This window comes from Oculina patagonica, chromosome 3, assembly GCF_052425735.1.
Source record: "Oculina patagonica isolate OP01 chromosome 3, crgOcupat, whole genome shotgun sequence".
NCBI lineage: Eukaryota > Metazoa > Cnidaria > Anthozoa > Scleractinia > Oculinidae > Oculina > Oculina patagonica.
Genome location: NC_135760.1, coordinates 8,409,994 through 8,425,897, shown reverse-complemented (window position 1 = coordinate 8,425,897; position 15,904 = coordinate 8,409,994). Strand labels below are relative to the sequence as shown.

General features: G+C 38.1%; 1 protein-coding gene across 1 annotated transcript; it reads left to right on the top strand.

Annotated features, from left to right (window-relative positions):
• Positions 1-7,171, top strand: LOC144646439 (enoyl-[acyl-carrier-protein] reductase, mitochondrial-like). Its single transcript, XM_078506029.1, has 10 exons — positions 1-239; positions 522-619; positions 1,466-1,600; positions 2,083-2,226; positions 2,924-3,026; positions 3,497-3,599; positions 3,711-3,784; positions 4,222-4,282; positions 4,676-4,748; positions 6,540-7,171. Exons 1-10 carry the CDS (start codon positions 73-75, stop codon positions 6,704-6,706), a joined length of 1,125 nt encoding a protein of 374 aa, XP_078362155.1. The 5' UTR covers positions 1-72; the 3' UTR covers positions 6,707-7,171.
• Positions 7,172-15,904: the final 8,733 nt, after the last annotated feature.

Sequence of the window (15,904 nt, the reverse complement as noted above, 5' to 3'; positions counted from 1 at the left end):
ATAAAACACATTCAAACAAACTTCGAGACGTCCGTGACACTTCACTAACGTGACATGACATGTCCGTGACAGATGACGAGTAGGATTGGGATCTCGCATGATTCCAAAATGGCGGCAAGAATATTGCAACCAAGGTTTGGAAGAAAGCCCGCTCGTTTTATTTACATTTGGCGATTGTTCACTACCAAGTCTGAATCTGTAGTTTATTCCGAACATGGAGATCCAGAGAAAGTTTTGAGGTGAGATGTGAAATAATGGAAAAAAGGTTAAAAATTTACACGCCTTCCAGAAATCATGTCCAAACATCCTATGTAGTCTTTTTAATAGGCTCAAAATAAATTTAATATATTTTAAATTAAATCGTAACATAAATTCTTAATTAAATTATTTATGTTATAAATGTTTATAAATTATAAACAAATTATGAATTGAATTAATAAATGTTTTTATGAATCAGTAAGTATTACTAGAATCATGCTTTATATTCTCTTATTTATATGCATTGCATTTGCCTGATGCAGATTAGAGAAGGCAGAAACAAGCAAGTTTGGTCCCAATTCTGTGTCACTGCATATGCTGGCAGCTCCAATAAATCCTGCTGATATCAATCAGATACAAGGTTGTCAATTAGTTCCTGGAAATATTCATACCCACCCTGACCAGGGAAGGCTATTGGAAATTCTGAGAAGGAGAATGGTTTCACAAAACAAAACTTTTATAAACTGAAATTTCTAGAGGAATGAGATGTTTAATCGAAAAAAAAAATTCCATGGTAGAGGTATGGATATTTTCTGAACAACACGGTGACACAAATACTTTTTAAGTTCAGGTAAAATTCAGCCTAGGGATAGACCTCTGGTTTGATCAGTACGAAGTGAGGTTTTAACAGCTGGGGCTAAGTCCCGGCCAGTGGATAAACTAGCCTCAAGGAAAATTTATGGCTGAACCAATCAGAGCTTGCAATAAAACCTTGCAAGCTCAATAAAGTTATGGAATTGACTCTCAAGTAATCATTTTGCGTACTGCCTAATGGCTAACAGTTGCTGGTACCCATTTTCTCGCTCCCCCCCCCCCCCCCCCCCCCCCCCCCCCCCCCCAAACACCTGCAATGTAAGTGGAAAGGCAACGTGAGAGCACAGTGCCTTGCCCAAGAATGCAGTGCCATGGGTCACCCAAATTAGACTGTGAGCAGTCTCTTTCTTTTCCTAGTGTGCGATGGGAAAACATGAATATTTACGACTTTTCCTGTTGCACATAGTTCAGGAAATAAACCGACTGTGCGCAGTCCAGTCACCCACACAGTCAGCATGCAATCTCAGACAACCATACAAACTATTTGCCCACCAATGACCATGCCCCCACTCTGTCACAAAGCTCACATTCTCATTTGAAATATAATTAAAAATACTAATGTCCTGTTTAGTTTTCAATTTATTGTTATCTATTTTATTTTCTACACACTCAGGAACATATGCATTAAAGCCCTCTTTGCCAGCTGTTGGCGGAAATGAGGGTGTTGGAGAAGTCACAGAGGTTGGCAGTGAAGTGCAGAACCTCAGCACTGGAGATCACGTGGTCTTACAGGCAGATCAGTGTTTAGGTAGTCCTACCATTTTCTATAAATTGACAATAAATCTAACCCCCCCCCTCCCCCTTTTTTTAAAGTCTGGCAATGAGCTCACTTAAACTCATTTTTAATTAGAGCTCTATGCAGCTGTACTTCAAATTGATCTTCATTTTCTCCAGTGAAAACTAATTAGGGGTATGAAACATACGCCATTTAGGAAATCAAATAGTAGTTAATGTATTAAGATGCATGTGGCTAGCGACAAGAACGTTTGGCTGTCTTGTTAAGTGTCGGATCAAGAGGTGCCAAAAAAGGGGTGAGAAGTAGAGATGGTCTCTTTTAGCTTGGAAAGAGGGGTGGGGCACAGTGAGGTGATCCTGTATTTCTTATTTCTTCTTGCCTGTTGGAAATCTTAGCTACATCCCTGTTGATGTATCAAACTCATTTACATTGTAAAATACTTGACTGCTGTTCATTACATTGGTTTTACATCAGCTGTCATTTCTAATATTTAGGCTCTTGGTGCAGACATCTGGTAGTATTAGAACATCAAGTGTTGAAAATACCAGCTGGTCTCCCTGTGGAAGCTGCTGCCACAGTGAGTGTAAACCCTTGCACTGCATTCAGGTTGCTGAAGGACTTTGAAGACCTCCAGCCAGGTAATCAGCTTTTAGAAATGATCATTTGTCACAAGCATGGGACAAAGGAAAATCTGAGTCCCCAGATACTGAATGGGTGCTCTGTTCACTTAATAACGGCAAGCCGGACTCTTGGTGAGCTTGGCCATTTACTAGTTCAACCATTATTTTAGTAGCCATTGTCTAAGTGTGTTTTGCATGATTTGTGTGTTAGAAATCTATAAATCTGATTGGTTCTTCCACTGTTTTCTATTCGCTGATAGAACACAATGTAACACTCGCTGCTGTTAAAAGGCAATATAATAATTGGTGATTTTTGGCTCAAATTAAATAATAAATTGTATGTTTTGGACTCAATCCTTTAGCAAGAGTGCCCCTGTTTTCTATGCACTCACAGAAAACTTTGGCTTGTAGTCTACATGCAATTGTTTACTGTACAAGTAGAATTAACTAAGAGCACTTGTAGAGCTAATCAACTGTGCTTTCAGTTTATGATGGATCAACTTAAGCATTATAGTCAGGTCATCACGATCCATCCAAAGTTTCAGACTGAAGCACAGCTTACAAATTTGGTGAGCAGAGTTCTGGTTAGTCTAGTTAGTTAGTCCTGGTAAGATGGGTCATCTGTCCTTTGGACCATTCTAAATAACTCGACTCAGATTGCGTATACTGGTGACGGAACTTGGTTAGTAATAACCTGACTGTCTTTGTGTTCAAGGTGACACGGTGATCCAAAATGGTGCCAACAGTGGAGTGGGCCAAGCCCTTATCCAGTTAGCGGCAGCCTGGGGAATAAAGACAGTCAACATCATTCGTAACAGGTAAAGCACCTATCTTGCTTATTACAGTGTATTTGCACAGTAGACTAAGCAGGCAGTTTTTGTTTCTAAAATTCAATGCATCAATGACAGTAAAATAAAATTATGCAAATGAGAGAAGAAAAAAAACAAGGAAAGAATGGGGTGAGGCTTGATCTTAATTCGTATTTGTGTTTTTCATGCCGCACACTAGGAAAAGAAAGGACTGCTCACATTCTACCTATACAGCAACTATTGTTAGTCATTATTATTTAGCAGTAATTTTACGACTGATTTCTGACAGGGGCCCAAAAGCAACATACAATTAAATACAGCTTTGCAGTGTTGTGGTACAGTTTAAATTCAGAAGAGAAAATCCTAGGTCTCTGTTGCCCTGTTAAGAAATTGGGGGGGGGGGGGGGGGAGGGAATACACAACACCCACCCAAACAAGGACTGCCATACTTCATACACAATTTTCTACTTTCATTTCAGACCAAATGTGGAGGAGCTGAAAAATCATCTCAAAGGCTTGGGAGCTAATTATGTTGTCACTGAAGAGGACTTGAAAAGTTCTGAAATGAAAGAGATCATGAAGGTCAGTGATAAATCGTACACAATAACATAAAATGATACCTCTACCACCCTCTACCTCTTTGCACCATAAGGCAGTTTGTATTTGTTGTTAACTTTTTAATTTTTCTTTTAGGGTGTTAAACCTCCAAAGCTTGCTCTCAACTGTGTTGGAGGAAAGAGCTCGATGAGCATTTTTCGCTACTTGGGGTACGAATATAAAAATATAAATCAAGCTAATTTCTATGATGGTTGTATACCAGTTTAAAAGTCATATTGTTAAAGGAACTCAAGGAAAGGTGTGTTACCTTCTTCCGATCACTAAAAGGTGTTCCATATGTGAACCAATCCATCTTATAAAGTAAAAATGCTTTCAATTTATAGGGGCTTGAAAGTATAAATCTAAATGTTAAAAATAATTTATATCAATCCTTTGAAATAAGGATCATCTAAAACAAATGTCGTGTGTCATTATAAAACAGCTTATACAATGTATCTGTATTACAATTTTAGTTGCGTTCAAGGTCGCGCTATGCTTGGAGTTCCCTTACTTTCATTATTTACTAGCAACCGTGAAATTTTACCGGCACGTTCGGAGGGTTCCAACTTTGAAAACTTTATGGTATTTTTTTTGTTTTTATTTCAAGATCAAAAGGAACAATGGTCACATATGGTGGAATGTCAAGACAACCTGTTATGGTACCAACGGTATGTGATCAAGATTGTTTGATTGGATTTTTTAGGTCGGCTAGCAGCTCTCGCAGGTTAAGGTCTCACATGAATGGCTATCTCACACCCTTTGAGAGAACAATAGAACAAACATTACTACAGCAACAATGCCCCAGCCCCAAAAGTTAACAATAAAACTGTTTCACTAGGGGACTAATTGAATTACAAGATTATCAGAGTTGCTTCACTACTGTATTTTTTATTTTGGCAATTGTAAACCGTTTGAGTAGTGCCTGGGTTTTTTCAATAATAATTTGTAAAGCAAGGGTAAATAATCTTGAAGGATTTACCAGGGTTCAACCCCAAATATAGCAGATCTATAATTTAATTAGTTTTATGGCTTTGTTTTCATCTTTTTGTTTCGTATTTTAGGGATCCCTTATATTTCAAGATGTGAGTGTAAGAGGATTCTGGATGTCCCAGTGGAATATTGATCATCAGAAAGGTACCCAGTTCATAACCAGCATTTACACCTAGCCAATATTTTTTTTTTTTCAGAGTTGTTAGGACAGAAAAACCGACAAACGTTCATTTCCATGCAAAATACAGTAAACAAAAAAATATATATTTTAAATTAACTAAAATTAATAAAAAAAAAAAAAAAAAAAAAAAAAAAAAAAAAAAAAATAAACTTTTTTTTTTTTTTTTTTTTTTTTTTTTTTATTTTAAATTCTTTTTTTTTTTTTTTATATATTTTTTTTTTTTAAAAAATTTTTTTTTTTTTTCCCCCCCCCCCAAAATTTTTTTTTTTTTTTTTCCCCCCCCCCCCCCCCCAAAAAAAAAAGGGCCCCCCCCCATAATATAAAAATAAATTAAAAAAAAAAATTTTTTTAAAAAAAAAAAAATAAAAAAAAAATTTTTTTTTATTTTTTTTTTTTCCTTCTTTTTTTTAAAAAAAAAAAAATTTAAAAAATTTTTAAAAAATTTTTTTTAAAAAGGGGGTTTAAAATAAAAATTTTACCTAACAGGTTCTAAATTTTAGGTTCTTATACGTGGGTTTTTACTGTACTTTGACGAACTATGCAAGTTGGAATCAATTTAAACGAAAGGTTAAAACAGAATTCGCGTCTTTCCTGATCATACAGTTAAGGGGAGGGGGGGGGGGGGGGGGGGGGGGGGGGCCCCCCCCCCCCACAGGGGACGGGGGGGGGTTCGGGCCCGGGGGGAGATGGGGGGTGAGTTTTTTTTTTTTTTTCTTCTTTGCTCCGGGGGTTTTTTCCCGGGTCTCCCGTTTTTCTCCCCCCACAAAAAAAAAAACATATAAAAAACAAATAGAACGGGGAAGAGAGGGACACAAGTTTGACACGCGCAAAAATTATACGATACACCCCCAAAAAAAAAAAAAAATTTTTTTTTTTAATTCTGCGTCAAGAATTAAAGGAGCAATGTCACGGTATATTAAGTCATTTTTCTGATTTATTTCAAATTGAAGGAAACCTCACAACAATAGCTTTCTATCATAGGAAAACAACAAAGGATTAATAAAAAGGCAAAAATAACAAAGAATGGTTTCGACTGATAAAGATGAAGAAAAATTTCGAACGACAAATTTGAAAAACTTTGCCGGTTTTTTTCAAAATGTGTTGTTCGTGGCGTATCCCCTTTAAAGAAACATGGACAAAAATCTCATAAACATGATCGAAAATGAGTTAAAAATAGCTGTTTTATAATGGTGGTGGGTGGGATCCAACTTCGCTGTGACACCGCTACACTCTTTTTTTTATAAGAATACAATTTTTCCGACCCAGGCTGAATATTCTTATTTTTCGGCCGATTTTAGGCTGAAAATACTTATGAACATTCTTAGAAAATACCGTTTGACATTTCCGTTTTAGCAAGTATTGGGTAATCAATTAGAAGTGTTTGGTGTCCAGATCTGTATCGTGTTACATTGTGCACATGTACCATTGCTTTTCGTTGCAGCCTGGCCGTTTTAGCTTTAAACAAAACATTCCTCACAGAGATAAAGTGACGGAAATGAAATTTGTTTCAACTAAAAACTATATTCTTTCCAAAATCTCAGCCTCTGGTTTATTCTTTAAATATTCTTAAAAATTCGCAAATTTCAGCCTCGATATTCTTATAAACTAGATTCTTCAGTTGTAAAATAAAAAGAGTGTATTCATAAAATATCCTTTAAACTGGAGCAGACATTGAACATTTTTATTGTCGAAGAAAAGCAGTATAATTAATCATGGTTTATAAATGACATTCGTTTGTTTGTTATTGTTCATAGATGATAGCAAAGTTACCATGTTAGAAGAAGTGTGCAGCATGCTTCAGAAAGGGCAACTGAAGGCTCCACCTTGTAAGACACATCCCTTGAGCGACTTCAAGACGGCAATTGCTGAAGCGTTGCAGCCGTACTCAACGACCAAACAACTTTTAATACTGAACGAGTGACTGCAGAAGAAAGTGCGTTTGTTGTGTCGACTAAGACGTTTCCTAACTGCATGCTTCTGAGGAGATTTACGAGTCGGAGAAAACCTTTAAGACGTAAAACGTAAAAGAGCCTTCATAGATCACCCAAGGAAGTTTTAAATAAAGAAATCACTTTAAAAGGATTATCCCAGAAAATTAGCCAGGCGAGACAAGGATCAATTTTGGATTTCGATTGACCTTTGCCGTTGAGTTAGTGATCCAAACGGCAGCATTCTGTGTATAGACTTTCAGCGTTGTAGTGACATGTTTTAGGCTTTTCAGTTTGCCTTTTTTGTAAAAGAAAGCCACAAAATGCAGAGAGACGAACGATACGTTAAACTAATGGTAAAGCCTTTATCTTTTAGGGTACTTCTTCAGTTTTACAATTAAAACTGGCAGAGGCCCAGATAAAATATAAAAAATAAAATGTTCATTTTCAGCCGGAAATTCCAAAGCAGAGGGCGGTTTTTCCCCAGTCCCCCCCAAATGTATTCAGCCGATTAAAGCAGAGAGCGTTTTTCCAGTGAAAATCTGCCACCCGCTGGTTATTTTGCTGATCGTGACACAAACAGCCTATAACCTGTACAGTGTACACCAAGGCTTCATTCGCTCAACGCCCCTTTCATGTGTGTGTGTGTGTGTGTGTGGGGGGGGGGGGGGGGTATTTTTGGATGGAAATTTGCGTCTCATTTTCTCTTTTCTGCCCACGCAACAGAGCGAAATGCGCAATTTCCAAGATTGCGCATCTTGCAAATAAAACGCACAACGAAGTAGTAATCATGTTTCGATTTTGATGCGCGGCGCAAAACTACGTTGCTATTCTCTATAAAATAAAGTATAAATGAAAAAAAAACGTCAATGTTTCGGGCGCGTTTTCTAAATTTCTCTTGTGTTCTCATATAACCGTTGTGTTTTAAGGTATCACGGAAGGAAAATTGGCGTTTTCGTTCCAAGTGAAATTGTGTGTAAACCATCATTGGTAACCCCAATAAAGTATATATTTCTGAAAGCTTATTGAATAAAGATTGTAATTTTGGATTTTGCTTTGATCATATAGACCATAATAAGCAACGTCAGCATTTTGTTTTCAATAATGATGTTGTGCAACATGAGGTTTAACCCCTAAAAATGCCATTTTTTATGGAGCAAGAAAAGAAAAATCTGAGACACCGTTTTTTAGATCGATACATGTAGATCAAATTCCACATAAAAGTTTGGGCTCTCACGTAAATCTGTTCTCAAATTAAATAAACCTAATGTTGCGCAACATCATAATTGCAAACAAAATGCTGACGTTGCTTATTATGGTCTATATGATCAAAACAAAATCCAAAAGTACAACCTGTATTCAATAAGCTTTCAGAAAATATCTACTTTATTGGGGTTATCTTTGATGGTTTGCACACAATTTCACTTGGAACGAAAACGCCAATTTTCCTTCCGTGATACCTTAAGGTAGTATAATACATGGCTTTGACCTCTTTATTTAAACAAACAGTCGTTTTTTGTGACCTGTAGTTTGGTTGATCATAACTATAATTCTGACCTGCTTTAATCCTTTGTGTCAAACGGTTATGTTTTCAAAACTATTAATTTTGTAGATGGCGCACCCTTCTATAGCTAATAACTAGTTGTACCTATCGGTAAGTGCCAAAGAGCGAAATACTCATGTTTGTTCATAAGAACAGATACTGATCGGTTTTCGATAGAACTATATTTGTTTGAAATGACCAAAATATGGTAAATTGTATTTTAGGTAATATGCGAAAAGAAGTGCTATTTCTCAGGTGTTCATAAATGACACAGGCTTGATAGCCTGCGTAGCAGGCGCCGTATTCTCGCGATCGCGCACTCTTTTAAACGCACTAAAAAAACGTACAAAGATGTCTGCTACGCAGGCTACGGGTTTGACAGATTGACAACTCTTGACAAATCTTTTAATTTTTTCAACGTTAAATATGTCACAAAATGTGGGCAATAAATGAGGTTTAATCACTGTTTTTTAATTACAACACGCGATGGTTAAAATGTTTCCGAACACAAAAGGGAAAGTTGCATTTCTTATTATAAATCAAAGGATTAGTGGAAAATGCAGGGTCGGGGTCCCGGGGTCTGTGGAAAACACGGGCTCCCGGGGTCTGAAAATAAAACGAAGGTAAAAAAAAAATTTCTGGCTAAAAAGACAAGTATAATAAATTATCACCAAACTTAGGATCTTCGTGAACGTGTTTCCTTGCGTTGAAAAGCCTAATATACATGTCGTAAAAAAGCCATTAAAGTTTGTGAATCATATACTTGTATTGTGATCTTTTGGGAATATCCGTTATTTTTTCTATTTTATAAAAGAAGCTATGGATGAGTTATGTACATTTTGTTAGTGGGAAATTAATTTCCCGCCAAAAATTAACAATTTATCAGGAATCCGAAAATAAATATTAAGTCAAACTACGCGCCAACTTTGCCCATATCTGGCACAGGCGCTGACTTCATTCACCTAGTTTCATTCATGAATCGTCGTGCGGTGCCGTTGTTTCAGCACTAAAAAGAAATGACGTGTTTTATTATGCTGCCGACCGTGAAAACACGGCCACAAAAAAGTTAATTGTGGACGGAATTGCGTAGTTTCGGTGGAAAGAAATAAGCGAGAAAGAAGAAATCGGGAGGGGCTCATTTGGATCCACCCTTGAAGTTAACTCATCTACCGTACTCTACTGATTATGGTTGTTATATCTAATCTCCGTTTTCTGTGCATTGATTTATGACCTGTTTAGCATGTCAAAGTTATTTCACGCAAATGCCAATGTTTACTTTTAGCTGCAGCTTGGAGCTACATGAATATGGCAAATCAATGTTGAGTCTTAGCTCGAGTCTGAAATGAGAGCGGCAGACTTTATACATATCGGGTCGTAGTTGATAAAAGAATTATATTTTGACTTAATTCGGCGGACAATGTTTGCAACCTGTACGCAGACGCCGCTAAGGTGATTGGTAAAGAGTGAAATGGACTTGTCTAGTATTAAAGAAGATTTTTCGCAATGAAATTAATGAGAGGCAGGCAGCTATACTGCGGTCCTCCTATTCAGCAGAACACCAGGTTTTCTCGTGAAATTAGAAAGCTAAATTTATCTGATCTACATTTTTGTACTGGTCTTTTGATAACAAAAACTATTTTGAAAATCTAAAATATATAGCGTTCACTCTAAGAGCACAGTAAGGTCCACAGTTTAACCCTTTCCTGGCAAGAAAACCATTACTCATGACTAGAAAACTGTCTGCCTGTATTTCCCGTTTCATTATTGGCATGTGTTCTTCTTGGAAGTAATAAAATACTCACAGGTCAATTATGTGACTTATGTTGCTATGTAACATGATCTTCCTATTTGGTTTAAGAAAAAAACTGATTTTTGACAGTCAAAAAGCTTACGAAAATAGTTAATATGTTGGCAATAATCACAACTTGAGTTATATTTAACGGCCATGTTTTTCACTTGCCGTGCGGCATGCTGGCTGAATTGTGTTTTAGTAATTTGCCGTCAGTTATCATGTAACGTTGCTATTGAAACTTAAAAGATTTTAAGAGGTAGATCATACTTATACTCCCGGGGAGGTACTCCCTATAATGGCCTATACGGGGAGGCTCCGCCCGAAAGGGGTACCTTTTTCAGGCTTCAGTATATAAAAGGGTAGGGATTTCACAAGATAGGTATTCGAAAGGGTATAGAAATCTGTCATTTGGTTTTTTGTCATTTGGTTTTTTCTGGCAAAATGGTATATAAAAGGGTAAGGGGTTAGAGCTCGGGGCGGAGCCTCCCCGTACAAAACTTTTTTGAGTAACCCCCCCCCCCCACCGGGCTTATACTTCACAGAAATATAATATAAGCTTTCAAAGTTTTTTTGACCGTAGTTCAATATAGAAGTTTAATTACTTGGATAGTTGATATTTGCATTTACTTAATAAAGGTTTAAATCCTGCATTTGCCAGGTTTGTTTTCATTGGTTTGTTTTCCACAGACCGAGGGACCCCGCGTTCTCCACAGACCCGGGACCCTGCGTTTTCTACAGACCCCGGGACTCCGTGTTTTCCACACCCCGTGTTTTCCACACCCCGTGTTTTCTACACCCCGCGTTTTCCACACCCCGTGTTTTCCACACCCCGCGTTTTCCACACCCCGTGTTTTCCACACCCCGCGTTTTCCACACCCCGGGACCCCGGGACTCCGGCCCGTGTTTTTTACTAGTCCGGGAATGCCACACCGCCCACGACTAAGTAGAAGGACGCCTGGGGACGAGATAGGCGGGTAGACAGGCGTAATAGTACTCCGCCCCTTCTCCGCCCTTGTTCGCAGGCAGCGCAAATTATCAAGGGAAGGCTCTACCGGCGATGGTCTTTCCAAGATGGCGGACACGGTGAAGAAGACCCTCATGATCATTCCTCGCTTTGTCAGCGATCAGAAAGGGTGGTAGGCGGGGAAAGACGAGAGGGCGGGAAACGGGATTCCTAAGGTGGCAGGAACCGGGAGAAATTGACAAATTTCGAAACATTCCGTTTTATTTTTTAAGAGAAAAACCGCTACAGAAAGGGGCGGTGTGCGGGAGAAAAAGGTACAGAAGCACGAGTTAAGGTGGATTTCCACTGACGCGTAATTTTTTAAGTGCGTTAACATGCGTGAAAAAATTAAGAGACAATGTATGAACGACGTACGTACAGGTTTACGCAAGTCGTTCATTTCTTTGTCTCTAAATTTTTTCACGCACGTAAAGAAATACGCGTCAGTGGAAATCCAGCATAAGAGGTACAGGAAGTGGGTGGATTTGACGCCCCCCCCCTCCCCCCCCCCCCCAGTCTCGTGATGCCGAGGGAAAACCTCAAGTCGCAAGCGTAGGTTCTTTAGTTATTCGGGGAAGTAAAATACGTAACAGTCTGTGAGTATTTCATAATTGATTTTTTGTTAAAAATATCAGCCCTTAAATTTTTTCCCACTAGTTTACACAGTCAAAAAATTGTGAAACTAGAAAAATAGTTTCACTTATCCATTTACCGTAAAATTCATTTACCTATCAGATGCCTCTGCATTTCTATTGCAAAAAGATGAAAATGCATACCAGGGGATTAAAAATTCGTCCCGTGTAACCGCACTTGAAAAACACTACCTGTTATGTAAATAAGTAGTATCATACGCCAATGTGGGAATTTTGCAATAACGTATTATTAAATAAATGCTTTGCTGCACGTGAGAAATTTGCACGTTTGTTTATAATTCACAATTTATATTTAGACCTTTCTATTCATTTATGCGCACCTCAGCCCACTTGCGATTTTAAATTTTGCAACCGTCTTTCAGCTTGCTTCAACTAAAACCGTTGGACAAAGTTAGATCTACTTCGCGTTACGTTTACCGATGTTCCGCCAACTTCAAGTTAACGAGTCCGCTTTTAAAGGATACAGCGAGTTTTGCTGACTTTGAGCAAAAACTCCGCTTTCAGGAACAAGCTTCTTAAAAGTTGTTCACTACCATGAAACCAAAACTTTGCTTGGCAGGTAAGCGAACGTTCCTTTGACGGCGTAATTTGAAAAAGTGGCCTTAAGAATCGCCAGCATTTAAGCTTCTGAACTGAATAGTTCCTAAGTGTTAGCCGTTAGCCGAGAAACTTTGGTGGACAAAACACATTTTTTTCAGAAGATCTTTGGAGACTCTTTGGATACAGCCACCAAGTTCAAGTATGTGGCCACAGACAAGACAGGAAAGGCAATGAAACACTGAATGCCCGCCTTATAGAGGTAACTTAAGAGCTGAATTTAGAACTCTTGAAGTTTTATTTGAGACTTAAAAACAAGACTATTTCTGAACATTTTTACTGACACTTTAAAAGCTAATGACCGCGCGAAACACTCTCTTAATATTCTTAACATACTCTATCATTTTTCTTTGCATTTCAGTACGTAGAAACTGAAACCGTTGTCTTTCACTTCAGTATTTAATAGAGTCAAGATATTTTTGAAACGCCGTCAGATAGTTTACGCTTATTTTTTCTTACATAGTCAGCTGTATTTCGAAATGTTCTCTACTTAGAATTTAACACAATAACTCGGTAAAGCTAATCTCAGAATTTTAATAAGGGCTAGATAGTACCCTCTACTCGTGTGATTCTCAGAATCTTCAGCTTTTTGGCTACTGGACTTCACCATTCCTAAAAAGTAGTCAACAATTCTAATGGACAATAGATATTTCTCTCGTTTTTTCAGAAGATCTTTGGATACAATCACCAATTAAGTTCAAGTATACATGTGGCCACAGACAAGACAGGAAAGGCAATGAAAAACTGAATACCCACCTTATAGAGGTAACTTAGCAGCAAGACTATTTCTGAACATTTTTACTATCACTTAAAAAACTAATGACCGCGAAACACTTATCATTTTAATATACTCTGTCTCTCTGTTCTTTGTATTTAAACTGCAACCGTACATGCATGTGTTGTCTTTCTACTTGATAATAGCCTGTGAACAGGAGTCAAGACAATTTCAAAACGTCGTAGTGTTATTTCGCTTTTTCCTACATAGTCAATTGTATTTTGAATTGTTCTCATATTAGAATTCAACACAATAATTCGGTAAAGCTAATCTCAGAATTGTAATTAGGTCTCTACAGAGCTCTACAGTAATTTAAAGCCCCCGCGAAAACCCAATCTTTCTACCCTTCAGGGCGTCATTTACTCGTGCGGTTCTCAGAGTCGTCAGCATTTTAGTTACTGAACTGCACCATTCCTAAGTGGTTGCCGTCAAACTTTGATGGATAATATACATTTCTATTTTTTTATTATTTTTAGGAGAACTTTTGAAGACTCTTTGGATATAGCCACCGAGTTCAAGTATGTGGCTACAGACAAGACAAGCAAGGCAATGAAAAACTGAAAGCCGGATTATACAGGTAACTTAAACCTTATTTGAGGCCATAGAGCAAGACTACTTCTGAAAATTGTGACATGTGTGAACAAAAACTCGGTAAAAACGGATCTAAAAATAGTAACTGCAGGGCTCTACAAAGTAATTGAAAGCGCCGGTAAAGACCCGGCGCTCTTTCTATTCTTTTAGGCCAGGGCGTTATTTACTCGTGTAGTTTTCAGAATCGTCAGCATTTCAGCTATTCGGAACTTCTCTATTTGTGGTAGCTGAACTTCAAAGGACAACAAACATTTCTTTTCAAGATCTTTGGAAACAGTCATGCACCAAGTTCAAGTATGTGGCCACAGATTAGAAAGGAAAGGCAATGTCCGCATTATAAAGGTATACTTAAGAGTTGAATTAAAAACTCTTGTCTTATATTATCACCAGATAAATTATATTTTATAGGATTTTTACTGACACTTTGAACGCTAATGACCGCAAATTACTCTGTCACCTTCGTTTGTATTTTTACTCGAAACTACAACCGTTATCTTTCTAGTATTTCGCTCATTTTTATAGCTAATTGTATTTCAAAATGTTCACTTATCAGAATTTTAAGCGTAAGCAAAAACGTTTAGGGTGTCATTTACTCGTGTGGTTCTCAGAATCGTCAGCATTTCAGCTACTGTACTGCATCATTATTCGAAGACGGCAATTTTTGGTGGACAATTGACATTTTTCTTATTTTTCAGAAGGTTTTTGGACCGCAGTCACAAAGTTCAAGCGTGGTCACAGATAAGACAGGATCTGTGGAAAATGCACGCCTTATAGAGGTAAATTGATAGTTTAAAACTTTTCTTTCATATAATTACCAAATAACCTGGGATTTGCTTTCAGTAAAAGTTGCAAATTGACGTTAAGTGTCCTTAAGAATTTGTTGTTACCGAAAACAACTAAACAGTCAATCCTAAGGAGGCAAGCGTGGCCGATCGAGTGGTTTAGGGCGCTGGTATTGTAATCCGGAGGTCCCCGGTTCAAGACCTGCCCTTGCCACTGGCTGAATTTGTTTCTCGGTAGTCCCGAGTTCAAATCCTCGATCACGCTTTGTATATAGCCAACTGGTCTGCCTCCTGCCAGTTGGGATTTTTAACCTTGTTATGTTTATTTAAAATATTTGTTTCCTCTGTTACAGTGGCATGCCTGTAAACTAGCTATCTTAATTTAAGAGATAAGTGCATGACCACTATAAACAACATTTTTATTTATTTATTTTTAATCCTCATGGTGTTTAATTTTCTTTGATCTTCCAGGTTGGGATACTGGTTGTTGACTACGTGGATAATTTCTGTTACTCAGGTAACAACTCGTTTTTCGTAAAACACCTAGATTATTCCAAAACTGTACGTAATCCCAAGCTGGGTTGAGGGTTTCGCGCGTTCCACTTGGTGCTTGTCTACTTGCATCACTCCCGAGGAACGGCACAGTCGGCACGGACTCGGTACTATGTACTTGTCTGGTTCCATAGGTACTATGTACTTGTCGGTTGGATTTAAATCCATAAAATTCCGGTTATACAACTCGGTAAGGATCATCTCAGGACAGTAAGTTGGGCTCTACAGTAATTCGAAAGAGCCAGCAAACATCCGATCTTTCTTCTCTTAAAGGGTGTCATGTACTCGTGTAGTTCTTAGAATCGTCAGCATTTCAGCTACCGATATGCGCCATTTCTAATGGGAAGCCGACAATTTTTGATGGACAATAGACATTTCTCTTATTTTTCAGATAATCTTTGGAGACTGTCACCAGGTTCAAGACTGCTGCTCAGGTAACAACTCGTTTTTCGTAAAATCCTGGATCAATACCAAAACAAGCTAAGCTAAGAACGTAATCCCAAGCTGGGTGGAGGGTTTCGCGCGTTCCACTTGGTGCTTGTCTACTTGCACGCTCCCGAGGACCAGTTGCAGTTAGAGGGGGCAAGCTGCTATGCCGCCTACTGGAATTCCACCCTTTGCCATTGCACGTAAGTATCGCAAGTGTCTACGAGTCAACTCAGAATATCATGTGATCTGGGTAGCAGAGAGGTGGTTAAGGTACGTAATTTTTCAGTGGGTGTCAGTGACCATTGCAGTTACCTACCGGCTGTAACCCCCAGAGGACTGCCTGTATTCAAGCGGGGATTACATATTGTCTGTCTATTAGTACATTCAAATATCAAAAAGAAATGAATGATCTGTGTTTTTCGAGAACGGGTTGTAAATAAATTGTAAGTACATTGTGGGATTCCAACCCACAAA